This window comes from Dendropsophus ebraccatus, chromosome 10 (genome assembly GCF_027789765.1).
Source record: "Dendropsophus ebraccatus isolate aDenEbr1 chromosome 10, aDenEbr1.pat, whole genome shotgun sequence".
NCBI lineage: Eukaryota > Metazoa > Chordata > Amphibia > Anura > Hylidae > Dendropsophus > Dendropsophus ebraccatus.
Genome location: NC_091463.1, coordinates 8,072,836 through 8,088,779, shown reverse-complemented (window position 1 = coordinate 8,088,779; position 15,944 = coordinate 8,072,836). Strand labels below are relative to the sequence as shown.

At 50.6% G+C, this 15,944-nt stretch overlaps 1 protein-coding gene across 1 annotated transcript; it reads right to left on the bottom strand.

The window, feature by feature from the left end:
- Positions 1-463: 463 nt before the first annotated feature.
- Positions 464-14,732, bottom strand: MAN1B1 (mannosidase alpha class 1B member 1). Its single transcript, XM_069985973.1, has 13 exons — positions 14,491-14,732; positions 10,713-10,821; positions 9,350-9,495; positions 9,150-9,271; positions 7,815-7,924; positions 6,051-6,236; positions 5,224-5,372; positions 4,585-4,773; positions 4,310-4,500; positions 4,033-4,153; positions 2,644-2,841; positions 2,428-2,559; positions 464-1,550 (listed from the first exon to the last, which is right to left on the bottom strand). Exons 1-13 carry the CDS (start codon positions 14,596-14,598, stop codon positions 1,350-1,352), a joined length of 1,962 nt encoding a protein of 653 aa, XP_069842074.1. The 5' UTR covers positions 14,599-14,732; the 3' UTR covers positions 464-1,349.
- Between the last annotated feature and the right edge of the window lie 1,212 nt (positions 14,733-15,944).

The window sequence follows — 15,944 nt, the reverse complement described above, 5'->3', positions numbered from 1 at the left end:
GCTTCCTGGCCCGAAAAAGATCCAGTCCTGGTAAATTCTCCGGCTTTTTTTTTTTTTTTTTCAGCTTAAACGTTGTCGTTCCTGAGTTATAAAACATTGAAAGGTTCACCTATCGGATTATGTTCTAAATAGGTCCGAAAATCTGCATCTCATAATCCACGTAGGGGTGAGATCTCTGCATCGCGTGTTCTCCTGCACACAGCCACGGAGTCATACTGGGGAACTGTGTCTATTTCTGTCACCACTAGGGGGAGCTCACTGTCTACAGAGCTATACAGTTCCCAACAGTAAACTCCCTCTAGTGGTGAAACAAGAGGACAGCATTTAGCCTCCTCCCAAGACTTGACTCAATGGAGGAGATTTATCAAACTGGTGTAAAGTAGAATTGTCTCACTTGCCCCTAGCAACCAATCAGATTCCACTTTTCATTCCATTTATTTGAAAAATAAAAGGTGGAATCTGATTGGTTGCTAGGGGCAACTGAGCCAATTCTAGTTTACACCAGTTTGATAAATCTCCCCCAATGTGTTTTAACTCTATGGGGTTCAGAGTTATTGCAATGGTCTCCAAATGTTGCAAAACTACAACTCCCAACATGCCATTGGCTGCTCGGTCATGCTGTGAAGGGTAGTTTAGTAACAAATTGGGAAATCACAGGTAATAGGCCTTACTTTATATGCTTTACACTTAAAGGGGTTATCCAGCGCTACAAAAACATGGCCACTTTTCCCCCTACTGTTGTCTCCAGTTCAGGTGTGGTTTGCAATTAAGCTTCATTTACTTCAATGGAACTGAGTTTCAAAACCCCACCCAATCTGGAGACAAGAGTAGGGGGAAAGTGGCCATGTTTTTGTAGCGCTGGATAACCCCTTTAATGCAATTCCAACATACAATACCGGACAACCAATGGACAGGTGTGGCGCTATTTTTGAAGGAAAGCAATCATGGACGATCCCTTTAAGCCCCATGGCTGTGTGAAGGGGATTAGGATGCATGTTAGACCTATCTAGAACCACAGCTGATAGGTACAATAAAACAACATGGACACCAGACACCGCCCCCTGGTGGTCACAGCCCTGGAGACAGCGATCAGAAGGTCCAGGCGTCTAGTCCTGAGTTGGGTTTTGGCAGCTTCTAGTTTTGCTCCTTACCCTTCGCCTGTCCCTGACGGCAGATACTGAGCCCAAGAACCTACAGAAAGAAGGATAAAGCAGTGCCCAGCCCGGGTGGTTCAGGGGAGCACTTGCTTCTGGTATAGAGGGCTCGGTACATTCAGCATGGTGGATGTAGACATTCACCAACCGCCAAGAAGGAGGACTGACCAGCCAAGAGGTCTATGGCGTCCCCAGCTAGGAGGTCCAGACCGGAAGTGGGTGCGCCTCAGTGTTGAAGACAAACTTGTCCAGATTCAGCAGATCGACGTCATCGGAAAAAAGCAGAAATAAGTATTTCAGGGTCTCCCCCAGGAAGAAGCTCTCCATCTTGTCCCGTGGCATGGGGTTGGTGGCGCTCTGGACATTGTTGATGGATGTGTAGCCACCGGATGGGACCTGAGGAGACACAAAGGATATTGAAGGGGCACACCAGCAAAAAAAGGTTTTCTTACTTATCAACTGGTGCCAGGGATTTGTAATTTACTTTGATTTAAAAAAAAAAAAAAAAATCTAAATTTTTTTTTTTAGTACTAATCAGCTGCCGTATGTCCTGCAGGAAGTGGTGTAGTCTTTCCAGTCTGACACTGTGCTGTCCATGTCAGGAACTGTTCAGAGCAGCAGAGGTTTTCTATAGGGATTCGCTACTACTCTGAACAGTTCCTGACATGGACAGAGGTGGAGGCAGAGAGCACTGTGTCAGACTGGAAAAATATACACCACTTCCTGCAGGACATACAGTAGCTGATAAGTACTGGGAGAATGGAGATTTTTTAATAGAAGTAAATAAAAAATTTCTGGCGCAGTTGATCTGAAATCATTTTTGGCGAACAATGTTTAATTTTAATGTAAGGGCTGTGCTAAAGGTGAAGTAAATGATCTGGCACTTTCTGACACCAGTTGATTTGAAAGAATTTTTTTTTTAAATCTGATTTCTTAGAGCACAGGTGCCAAACTTAAGCCCCTCCCACTTGTTGCAGAACTACAAATCCTATCAGCTAAAGCTCTGGCTGTCCAGGCATGATGGGATTTGTAGTTTTGCAACAGTTGGGGGGGTGGGCGCACATTTGCCACCTCTGACCTACATCGTTCAGTACATTAACAACCGGCCATAGAGAACACTGAAGGCAGAGTTCACACTGGTGGAATCTGCAAGTGTTTCTGGATATAGCATGGCCACAGGTCCAGCTGTAAGTTCAGGTCATGGGACCGTAATACCGAGATGTATCGATGATAGTGTGAGCCCAGCCCAGAGAGGTAGGTGTGGAGAACGTACCCGGGTGTATTTGTTAAAGTTCTGCAGGATCTCCCAGCCCCAGTCCTGATACTTCACATCACCGGTGAAGCGATACAGATAGAAGAGGCTTTCCACAGTCTCTGGCCGCAGGAGGTTGTGTCTGTCCGCAGGCTGTAGGAGAACGAGACATCCGGGGTCACTGTAAGAATAGGGTCACCTATACCCCTCAGTAGGGAAACCTAGAACTGAACTCACCTTCACGTCAATGTCCTTACTGCCCTTCTCAGCGTGTAGGAAGAAGTGTGAGATCTCGGGGCTCAGGCCGGTCTCCATCTGCTTGTACATCTGATAACAAGTCTCCATGAGGGCCACCGCCAGCTCCATGTGGTCACCGGTGATCCCGTTATGGGCCCCGAGAGCCAATGTCCCCGGCAGGAAGCAGACCAGGTGATCCTGAAAGCGGAAGGTGGGAGCTATGATCAAGGGTGACAACTACTAGACGGAGATGAGGGGCCACACGGAAGTGGTCTGCAGCATCAAGGAAGGAGCCTAAAAGGAGTCTGCTGTCCAAGCCTTTAACCTTTGAACTGATGACATTGCTTCCCCTTAATCCAATATTAAAGGGGTACTCCAGCGAAAATCTTTTACTTTCAAATCAACTGGTGTCAGAAAGTTATATAGAATTGTAATTTACTTCTATTACAAAATCTCAAGTCTTCTCATACTTATTAGCTGCTGTATGTCCTGCAGAAAATGATGTTTTATTTTCAGTCTGACAGGCTGCTCTCATCTCTGACCGGACAGGAACTATCCAGAGCAGGAGAGGTTTTCTATGGGGATTCATATAAAACAGAGACAGTGTTCCTGTCTCAGCCAGAGATGTCAGCAGAGAGCACTGTGTCAGACTGAAAATAAAACTACATTTCCTGCAGGACATACAGCAGCTGATAAGTATGGGAAGACTTGAGATTTTATTTAAATAGAAGTAAATTACAAATCTATATAACTTTATGATATCAGTTGACTTGAAAGAAAAAGATTTTTGCTGGAGTGCCCCTTTAAGCGTTGGGGATGTTACACATCGATATCAGAGCCTCTGTATGTCTGGAGGATTCTCCAAGAACTGATTGTTATATGACTGCAAGTAACACTCCTTTAGTCCCCTGGAGAACATGGGATTGCCTGTACAGCACACCGTAATACTAAATGTATGTAATACTAATATAATCGCCTATTACACCACGTCTGGGGGGAGCCGGGTGACGGAAGAAGCGAGCCCCTCAATGCTCGGCTGCTATTGACCACAGCATGTATTTAAGGTCATCAGTCATCTGCAGAATAGGGGATAACAATCATTTTGCAGACCCCTCTCTACATAGGATGATCTCATTGTAACACAATGTAACTAAGTAGGTGACGTGATCGGTTTATTGTCATTGGGCGTTCGCCCATAATGGCCCTAATACGAGCTGACAAGAAAGAACAACAGATGCCATTCATGTACAGACTCCAGCGTGGTCAGCGCTGCCTATGGGAACATCCTCATGGGTGCGGCTGCACACCCGGTGGTGGATTGGTGCTACTACAACACATTACACCTAAAGTTATAAGAAAAAAAAAAAGTTTTACGCAAAAAGTCCTCACCATTTTAGGGCTGAAGTGACCATGAGAAAGTTCTCCAACAAAGGTCAGCTTGTTCGGCTCAGATTTCCGTATCAGGTTTTTCTTGACACCTTCAATAGCCTGGATGTAATCTTCTAAGAAGCTGTGAGAGAAAGGGTTTTAATGTGAGGCTTGTGCTAAAGGTGGCTGAGCTTTATTGAAGGAAACTAACGCTATATAATAAATATATACATACACATACACACACACACACTCCCATAGGAGGCAGAACACTAGATGGCGCTGTGTAGGGACTTACGAGGTCTCCTTTTTGCCACTCTGAAGCCACTGCTTAAGCAAATACTCATAGTAGCTGTCGGCCCTGGCGCCCAGGGTGAAGACTCCAAGATGGCTGAACTGTCCACTGTTGGTGTTGATGAACATGGGCACCAGGCCGTCACGCTTCCCTGACAGGGTGTGGACATGTTGGGTCACCTGATCCACCACTTTCTGGAAGGAAAGAGAATGTTATGTACCCGGATGGGACGCAGGGAGAGAATAACAGAAATATTAAGGAGTAGTAGAGCCGCTGACCTTATACTGCTCGTCTCCCGTCAGTCTGGACAACTCCCTGAACTCCAGCTGGACGCTGGTCACTTCGGCCACGGTGCTGTCGGACGTCCAGCGCGGGGGATGGGCGGTGCCCTTACCAATGTTGACGTCGGAATAAGGCACTTTGGAGGGGGTGTTAAAGGCGGGGAGCAGGCGGGTGCCAATGTCTTTCTGATGACGCAGACGAGAGAGAGTTAGGTGGACAGACATTGTGGATTCAAAAACTACAACTCCCAGCATGCCCTGCCAGCCCTATGGCTCTGTAACAATTCCAAAACTACCCTCAGCATTATCTCCAGCCCTATTGCATGTAATGATTGCAAAACTACAACTCCCAGCATGCCCTGACAGCCTCTGGTTGGAGTTGCAGCTGGAGAGCCACAGCGCTGATAAGACATGCTGGGAGTTGTAGTTTTGTAATCATTAGGAAGCCATAGAGCTGGCAGGGCATGCTGGGAGTTGTACTTCTGACCCAGACATCCTCTCCCACAAATTTACTGTTATATTTGGAAACCTCCCCCCTCAGGGCCTCTTGTACAGAATCTGCTTGTGAACAATCGTCCCCTGGCAGGGAGGAAGCACACAGACAACCCAGTATGTAAGTATCGGAGCGGAACGCACTGCCTTCTCGAGGAACAAAGAGTCCTGGGTCAGGTGGTAGGTGCTCAGCAGTCCTCCCAGAATCCGGATGGTGCTCTCAAACAGGTTGACGTCCACATTTTTATCAAACGTCAGCTTGGTGGCCACCCATTCTCTGGCCTCCTGAAATTCTGCAATAAAAGGGACAGGAGGGGGAAGAAATAAGCATGAAATACACATTTAAAGGGGCGGTGACATAGAGTGGAACTCTCTAGCCTGTGGCTGTGAGGGCATGCTGGGAGTTGTAGTCATGACTGCTGTGAATAAGGGATACCTTTGTAAGATGGCAACACCCCTTAAAGGGGTACTCCAGTGCATAAAAATTCTTTCAAATCAGCCGGTGCCAGAAAGTGACAGAGATTTGTAATTTACTTCTATTCAAAAATCTCAGGAACTGTCCAGAGCAGGAGATGTTTTCTATGGGGATTTTCTGCTGCTCTGGACAGTTCCTGACATGGACAGAGGTGGCAGCAGAGACCACTGTGTCAGACTGGAGAGAATACACCGCTTCCTGCAGGACATACAGCAGCTGAGAAGTATTGGAAAACTATAGATTTTTTGTAAATTACAAATCTATATACCTTTGCTACCATTTGATTTGAAAGAAAATGTTTTTTTGCTGGAGTACCCCTTTAAAGGCACAGGTGTCAAACCCATGCCCCCCATCTGTCTGGACAGCTCAAGCTTGTCTGTCCAAGCATGATAGGAAGTTCTGCAACAGCTGCAGTGCCGTTAGTTTGACACCCCAGCTTAAGGGTTTGCGCTCTGCCGACCCATTCATTGTGAGAAATTCGGGAGAACACAATCACCTTCTTTCAGGCCGAGGATCCACATGGTGTCCAGTGCGTCTAAGAGGGTCAGGCCCAGTCCAAACCATTCACCGTAGGATTTGGAAATTGGTTTCAGCTCGTCGTGACCCCAGGCGAACTCCTTATATCCCTTCCAGGCGTGACGGAAAGCTTCGATGACAGCCTCCTGCCGCTCATTGATGGCAACTAAGACAGGACAGAAGAGACATGTCAAAAGTTTTCTATGAGGACAGTGAGAAAGAGAGAGACAGGGGGCGCTTCCTCGTGTGATAAAAGATGACCAGGTAAATGGTAGCAGAGTTTTACAGGGATCCACTCACCTGGATAGGTTGTGCAAAATTTAGGCACAACTCTATATGCAGCATAAAGGGGTGTACTCCGCAGCTGTACTGGGGGACGTCACCACCAACGGTGGCAGAAGCAAATGCAGATGTGTAATCAGCCGATTACAGGACCAAGAGTCGAATCCACACCAGGTATAATAAGCGCAGGAGTATTCAGATTTGCCCACAGCGGTGCAACCAGGGATCATCCAGAGGTAGATGGCATAGTATACATATACTCTTTATTGCAACGGGTTTCGGCCCTATATTGTCTAACATGGGCCTCTATCAAGCATACACTACATGAACAATATATAGGCACATCTTAATGACATCATATTAGGCTTCCGGGTCAGTGACCTCAGAAAGTCCTGGGACAGAGGTAAACAAATATATGCACATGGCAGATTGTCACTATGTAAACAAAGGGCAAATAACATATGTAAAGTTCATCAACCCATAAGTCCATGAGATTCCGAAGTTCAAAAGTTCATAAATCATAAGTCCATGAATTCATAACCAGTTCTTACCAGTAAATCAATAGATAGATAAACAACCATATCTAACCTATCTATTGATTTACTGGTAAGAACTGGTTATGAATTCATGGACTTATGATTTATGAACTTTTGAACTTCGGAATCTCATGGACTTATGGGTTGATGAACTTTACATATGTTATTTGCCCTTTGTTTACATAGTGACAATCTGCCATGTGCATATATTTGTTTACCTCTGTCCCAGGACTTTCTGAGGTCACTGACCCGGAAGCCTAATATGATGTCCTTAAGATGTGCCTATATATTGTTCATGTAGTGTATGCTTCATAGAGGCCCATGTTAGACAATAAAGGGCCGAAACCCGTTGCAATAAAGAGTATATGTATACTATGCCATCTACCTCTGGATGATCCCTGGTTGCACCGCTGTGGGCAAATCTGAATACTCCTGCGCTTATTATACCTGGTGTGGATTCGACTTTTGGTCCTATGAGGACAGTGACACTTTAAGGGTGCATTCACACCTACAGGATCCGCAGCAGATTTGATGGTGTGTTCAGTTATTTAAATGAAATCTGCTGCGGATCCGCAGCAGAAAATACGCTGCGGATCCGGTAAGTGTGAACGTACCCTAACAGAATAAACTTAGTGATCAAACGTGCAACACGAACCAAAGCCAGCTCCAGTCACATGACAACCTGTGGTCATGTGACAAATAACGGTAATGAGAAGGATGAGTAATCCTTAAAATGACGTCATCTGAAGCTACAGAAAGGTTCTTCCTCATCCATTACGGATACAGACCTCCTCTATATAACATGCCACATTGTATACGTTGCACCTCATCAGCTCAGGCTGTCCAGGGCACGATGGGAATTATAGTTCAGCAACAGCTGGAGAGCTCTGAGTCTGACGATCAACACAAAGCTTTGGCTTCCTTACCTGGTTCCTTCTGCTCGGGGGCGTCCTGAGGAGGGGCCTTTGTGGGCTCGGCTGCTTTGTTTGGAGAAGGGGCCGAGGTCTGGACGGGTTCTATCACTGCTCCTCTCCAGCTGTAATAATATAAACTGTATCACAACTGTACAATACTATTGCCTGACGTCCTGTAGAGTGTATAGAGCGGTGGGGCGTGCACCTGGGGACCCCCACAGATCAGCTGATCATCCTCAATCCTGTGGAACTGTATCTGAGACACACCGCCTGCTGCTACCTGATGACCGGCTGGTTACTCTCCCCCTGACAGGTACTACCTGCCCTGCCGCTACCTGATGACCGGCTGGTTACTCTCCCCCTGACAGATCCCACCACCGCTACCTGATGACCGGCTGGTTACTCTCCCCCTGACAGATACTGCACTGCCGCTACCTGATGACCGGCTGGTTATTCTTCCCCTGACAGATACTGCACTGCCGCTACCTGATGACCAGCTGGTTATTCTCCCCCTGACAGATACTGCACTGCCGCTACCTGATGACCGGCTGGTCATTCTCCCCCTGACAGATACTGCACTGCCGCTACCTGATGACCGGCTGGTTATTCTTTCCCGGACAGACACCGCCTGCCGCTACCTGATGACCGGCTGGTTATTCTCCCCCTGAGAGATACTGCACTGCCGCTACCTGATGACCGGCGGGTTATTCTTCCCCTGACAGATACCGCCTGCTGCTACCTGATAACCGGCTGGTTATTCTCCCCCTGAGAGATACTGCACTGCCGCTACCTGATGACCGGCTGGTTATTCTTCCCCTGACAGATACTGCACTGCCGCTACCTGATGACCGGCTGGTTACTCTCCCCCTGACAGATACTGTACTGCCGCTACCTGATGACCGGCTGGTTACTCTCCCCCTGACAGATACTGTACTGCCGCTACCTGATGACCGGCTGGTTACTCTCCCCCTGACAGATACCGCCTGCTGCTACCTGCTGACTGGCTGGTTATTCTCCCCTGACAGATACTGCACTGCCGCTACCTGATGACCGGCTGGTTATTCTTCCCCTGACAGATACTGCCCTGCCGCTACCTGATGACCGGCTGGTTACTCTCCCCCTGACAGATACCGCCTGCCGCTACCTGATGACCGGCTGGTTATTCTCCCCCTGAGAGATACTGCACTGCCGCTACCTGCTGACTGGCTGGTTATTCTCCCCTGACAGATACTGCACTGCCGCTACCTGATGACCGGCGGGTTATTCTTCCCCTGACAGATACTGCACTGCCGCTACCTGATGACCGGCGGGTTATTCTTCCCCTGACAGATACTGCACTGCCGCTACCTGATGACCGGCGGGTTATTCTCGGCCTCGTCCGGCCGCTGCTCGTTGTCCTCCAGCTTCTGGCTCTTGCTGGGCGGGGGCTGCAGGATCGGTGGTCCGCGCTTGTTTGATCTCCTGGGTTTCTACAATAAATGACATAATAATAAATGAAGCTGTAAAGCACATAGGACCCGCCCCCTCCCCCTCACACCTCGCTGTACCTGCTGCTGGGGCAGTGGTGGCGGCTTTGGTAACTTGATTTCAGGGTCTTCTGCTTGTTTGGGGGCTGGTAGCATGGCCGGGTGTGCGGGATTGAAGCCTGGGACGTCCCGACCCTCATAGCTGCCTTCTAGCTGACTCGTCAGGTCTAGAGAATAGAGTAATGGATTACAGAACCGAACCCCGAAACCTGACACCCCAACACATCTCACTCCGACACCTGACACCCCGACACATCTTACTCCGACACCTGACACCCCAACACATCTCACTCCGACACCTGACACATCTCACTGCGACACCTGACACCCCAACACATCTCACTGCGACACCTGACACCCCAACACATCTCACTGCGACACCTGACACCCCAACACATCTCACTGCGACACCTGACACCCCAACACATCTCACTGCGACACCTGACACCCCAACACATCTCACTCCGACACCTGACACCCCAACACATCTCACTCCGACACCTGACACCCCGACACATCTCACTCCGACACCTGACACCCCGACACATCTCACTCCGACACCTGACACCCCGACACATCTCACTCCGACACCTGACACCCCAACACATCTCACTCTGACACCACGACACATCTCACTCAGACACCTGACACCCCGACACATCTCACTGCGACACCTGACACCCCGACACATGTCACTGCGACACCTGACACCCCAACACATCTCACTCCGACACCTGACACCCCAACACATCTCACTCCGACACCTGACACCCCAACACATCTCACTCCGACACCTGACACCCCAACACATCTCACTCCGACACCTGACACCCCAACACATCTCACTCCAACACCTGACACCCCAACACATCTCACTCTGACACCCCAACACATCTCACTCCGACACCTGACACATCTCACTCCGACACCTGACACCCCGACACATCTCACTCCGACACCTGACACCCCAACACATCTCACTCCGACACCTGACACCCCGAAACATCTCACTCCGACACCTGACACCCCAACACATCTCATTCCGACACATCTCACTCCGACACCTGACACCCCGACACATCTCACTCCGACACCTGACACCCCAACACATCTCACCCCACAGCCACTGCTGGACAATCACTATGAGCTGCCAACACCCCGACTATCATATACCCCTCCATTATAAGCTGCAGAGCTGCACTCACTATTCTGCTGGTGGGGTCACTATGTACATACATTACATTACTGATCCTGTATTATACCCCAGAGCTGCACTCACTATTCTGCTGGTGGGGTCACTGTGTACATACATTACTGATCCTGAGTTCCATCCTGTATTATACCCCAGAGCTGCGCTCACTATTCTGCTGGTGATGACACTTACTCTTCCAGTGCTCGCTGAGGTTGGAGAAGGACACCAGTCCGCAGACGGCCAGCAGGCAGCACAGGAGGAGGATGAGGCTTCTCTGTAACCTGGACAGCTGCTTCCACTTCTGCAAGATAAGAGAGGAAACATGAGAGCGGGGAGCGGCGGCCATAACTGCTGACTACAGGGTTACTATAGATATACTAAGGATATAGCTCGGTGACAGGAGAAGCCTGGGGCATATAGCAAGCACTGGAGAGCTGAGGGTATGGCGCAATGTGTCCCCAACTCACCCGCCCATCTGGGATATGTTACACCTGAGCCAAGGAAATCCGGGCAGGAACACACACACACACACACACACACATATATATACACAGAGGAGGAGGAGGAGCCGTCACATCATACACACCACAGAGGAGGAGGAGCCGTCACATCATACACACCACAGAGGAGGAGGAGTCACACCATACACACCACAGAGGAGGAGGAGTCACATCATACACACCACAGAGGAGGAGGAGCCGTCACATCATACACACCACAGAGGAGGAGGAGCCGTCACATCATACACACCACAGAGGAGGAGGAGCCGTCACATCATACACACCACAGAGGAGGAGGAGCCGTCACATCATACACACCACAGAGGAGGAGGAGTCACACCATACACACCACAGAGGAGGAGGAGCCGTCACATCATACACACCACAGAGGAGGAGGAGCCGTCACACCATACACACCACAGAGGAGGAGGAGCCGTCACATCATACACACCACAGAGGAGGAGGAGCAGTCACATCGTACACACCACAGAGGAGGAGGAGGAGTCACACCATACACACGACAGAGGAGGAGGAGTCACACCATACACACCACAGAGGAGGAAGAGCAGTCACACCGTACACACACCACAGAGGAGGAGGAGGAGTCACACCATACACACCACTGAGGAGGAGGAGCCGTCACACCATACACACCACAGAGGAGGAGCCGTCACATCATACACACCACAGAGGAGGAGGAGCCGTCACACCATACACACCACAGAGGAGGAGGAGGAGGAGTGACACAGTACACACCACAGAGGAGGAGGAGCAGTCACATCATACACACCACAGAGGAGGAGGAGGAGTCACACCATACACACCACAGAGGAGGAGGAGCAGTCACACCATACACACCACAGAGGAGGAGGAGCCGTCACATCATACACACCACAGAGGAGGAGGAGCCGTCACATCATACACACCACAGAGGAGGAGGAGCAGTCACATCGTACACACCACAGAGGAGGAGGAGGAGTCACACCATACACACGACAAGAGGAGGAGGAGTCACACCATACACACCACAGAGGAGGAGGAGCAGTCACACCATACACACCACAGAGGAGGAGGAGCCGTCACATCATACACACCACAGAGGAGGAGGAGGAGTCACACCGTACACACCACAGAGGAGGAGGAGGAGTCACACCGTACACACCACAGAGGAGGAGGAGCAGTCACATCGTACACACCACAGAGGAGGAGGAGGAGTCACATCGTACACACCACAGAGGAGGAGGAGGAGTCACACCATACACACCACAGAGGAGGAGGAGGAGTCACACCATACACACCACAGAGGAGGAAGAGCCGTCACATCATACACACCACAGAGGAGGAGGAGCAGTCACACCGTACACACCACAGAGGAGGAGGAGGAGTCACACCGTACACACCACAGAGGAGGAGGAGCCGTCACATCATACACACCACAGAGGAGGAGGAGCAGTCACATCGTACACACCACAGAGGAGGAGGAGGAGTCACACCATACACACCACAGAGGAGGAAGAGCCGTCACATCATACACACCACAGAGGAGGAGGAGCCGTCACATCATACACACCACAGAGGAGGAGGAGTCACACCATACACACCACAGAGGAGGAGGAGTCACATCATACACACCACAGAGGAGGAGGAGCCGTCACATCATACACACCACAGAGGAGGAGGAGTCACATCATACACACCACAGAGGAGGAGGAGTCACATCATACACACCACAGAGGAGGAGGAGGAGTCAAACCATACACACCACTGAGGAGGAGGAGCAGTCACATCATACACACCACAGAGGAGGAGGAGGAGTCACACCATACACGCCACAGAGGAGGAGTCACACCATACACGCCACAGAGGAGGAGGAACAGTCACACCGTACACACCACAGAGGAGGAGGAGAAGTCACCTCATACACGCCACAGAGGAGGAGGAGGAGTCACCTCATACACGCCACAGAGGAGGAGGAGGAGTCACACCGTACACACCACAGAGGAGGAGGAGTCACACCATACACGCCACAGAGGAGGAGGAGGAGCCGTCACACCATACACACCACAGAGGAGGAGCCGTCACACCATACACACCACAGAGGAGGAGCCGTCACACCATACACACCACAGAGGAGGAGCCGTCACACCATACACACCACAGAGGAGGAGGAGGAGTCACACCGTACACCACAGAGGAGGAGAAGTCACACCGTACACACCAAAGAGGAGGAGGAGGAGTCACACCATACACGCCACGGAGAAGTCACACCATACACGCCACAGAGGAGGAGGAGGAGTCACACCATACACGCCACGGAGAAGTCACACCATACACGCCACAGAGGAGGAGGAGCCGTCACACCATACACACCACAGAGGAGGAGGAGGAGTCACACCATACACACCACAGAGGAGGAGGAGCCGTCACATCATACACACCACGGAGGAGGAGGAGGAGGAGTCACACCATACACACCACAGAGGAGGGGGAGGAGTGACACAGTACACACAACAAAGGAGGGGGAGGAGTCACACCGTACACACCACAGAGGAGGAGGAGGAGTCACACCATACACACCACAGAGGAGGGGGAGGAGTGACACAGTACACACAACAAAGGAGGGGGAGGAGTCACACCGTACACACCACAGAGGAGGAGGAGGAGTCACACCATACACACCACAGAGGAGGGGGAGGAGTGACACAGTACACACCACAGAGGAGGAGGAGGAGTCACACCATATACACCACAGAGGAGGAGTGACACAGTACACACAACAGAGGAGGGGGAGGAGTCACACCATATACACCACAGAGGAGGAGGAGTGACACAGTACACACCACAGAGGAGGAGTCACACCATACACACCACAGAGGAGGAGGAGGAGTCACACCATACACACCACAGAGGAGGAGGAGTCACACCATACACACCACAGAGGAGGAGGAGGAGTCACACCATACACACCACAGAGGAGGAGGAGCAGTCACACCATACACACCACAGAGGAGGAGGAGGAGTCACACCGTACACACCACAGAGGAGGAGGAGGAGTCACACCATACACACCACAGAGGAGGAGGAGCCGTCACACCATACACACCACAGAGGAGGAGGAGCCGTCACACCATACACACCACAGAGGAGGAGGAGGAGTCACACCATATACACCACAGAGGAGGAGGAGGAGTGACACAGTACACACAACAGAGGAGGAGGAGCCGTCACACCATACACACCACAGAGGAGGAGGAGTCACACCATACACACCACAGAGGAGGAGGAGGAGTCACACCGTACACACACCACAGAGGAGGAGTCACATGGGAGGAGTCATACACACAGGTCTCCAGTATAAGGGTCAATGAGCCCCCCAGTAGTGACCCCCACAATACTGCCCTGGGCCGGGGTCAGAGGTCATTATCTCTCCCCCCCCCCCCGGTCATTAACCCCTGCCCCCCCGGCCTCACCCGCCAGCACGACCTCCTCCTCCAGCTCTTGCCGTTGTTGTAGCCGCCGCTGCCGTCCGGCTGGATGAGGGTGACGGACATGAAGTCCCGGCGCTGCGGAGAGTACATGGCTGCAGAGCGTCACCCTGTCTCCATGCCAAGTCTCCCCGGGGAAGGAGGAGCCACTCTGGGGCGGAGCGGGAACTACAGCCCGGGGCTGCGGCCTATCCCCATGTAAACAAGCCGACAAGTGCCATGCGAGGGCTACTGCGCGTGCGCGGCAGCCTCACAGCGGACTCTGGCGACGAGGAGAGCTGTCAAGCTACGGCCGCCATATTGGATGAGGGCAAATTTCCCTTACCCGTACATGTAAAGTTCTATTAAATACGGATCCCAAGTTACATGCTGTATTATACTCCAGAGCTGCACTCACTAATCTGCTGGTGGGGTCACTGTGTACATACATTACTGATCCTGAGTTACATCCTGTATTATCCTCCAGAGCTGCACTCACTATTCTGCTGGTGGGGTCACTGTGTACATACATTACTGATCCTGAGTTCCATCCTGTATTATACTCCAGAGCTGCACTCACTATTCTGCTGGTGGGGTCACTGTGTACATACATTACTGATCCTGAGTTACATCCTGTATTATACTCCAGAGCTGCACTCACTATTCTGCTGGTGGGGTAACTGTGTACATACATTACTGATCCTGTACTGATCCTGAGTTACATCCTGTATTATACTCCAGAGCTGCACTCACTATTCTGCTGGTGGGGTCACTGTGTACATACATTACTGATACTGTACTGAGTTACATCCTGTATTATACTCCAGAGCTGCACTCACTATTCTGCTGGTGGGGTCACTGTGTATATACATTACTGATCCTGTACTGTACTGAGTTACATCCTTAGCTTTGGCTGTCCAGGCATGATGGGAATTGTAGTTTTGCAGCAGCTGGTGGGCTGCAGGTTCCCCATCCCTGGTGTAGGGATGGGAGGAGAGGGATCAGGCATGTGAGACTGCACTTGCCTAATCTTTTTGTTCTCAGAGAGATAAGCCACCACCAGAAGAGTCTGGCAGCCGCTTTTTATTCGAAATACATGCACGCCTGCTTAGACTGGCATGCTGGGAGTTGCAGTACCATAACAGCTAGCTGAGACCATATGTCTGTAGTGTGACATGCATGTGCTTGTAGATACACTGCTGAGCCCTCCCAGCCCTGCAGTGACTGCCCCGACCTGTTCATCCAGATCACTCTGATTCCTTCCTCTATCAGCATTGTGAAGCGACTAAGCTGAGTGATCAGACAATGAGCTGGACGGACGTCATTTGCTGTGATTTCCTAGAGGAACCAGTGACATGTGAGCCCTTCTGCCCCCGCCTGCTTATCAGGACAAAGTCTAATGAAAAGTTTTACAATACCCTGGCTTAGAAAGACCTGTCCACTTTCTGCCGGAAACAGCA

Excerpts from the sequence above, each read along its gene's own strand:
- MAN1B1 (XM_069985973.1), bottom strand. The coding sequence starts at position 14,598 with ATGTACTCTCCGCAGCGCCGGGACTTCATGTCCGTCACCCTCATCCAG. Across the intron at positions 9,272-9,349 it reads CACCACTGCCCCAGCAGCAG|AAACCCAGGAGATCAAACAA; the intron begins GTACAGCGAGGT and ends CATTTATTGTAG. Across the intron at positions 2,560-2,643 it reads GTAAGGACATTGACGTGAAG|CCTGCGGACAGACACAACCT; the intron begins GTGAGTTCAGTT and ends GTTCTCCTACAG.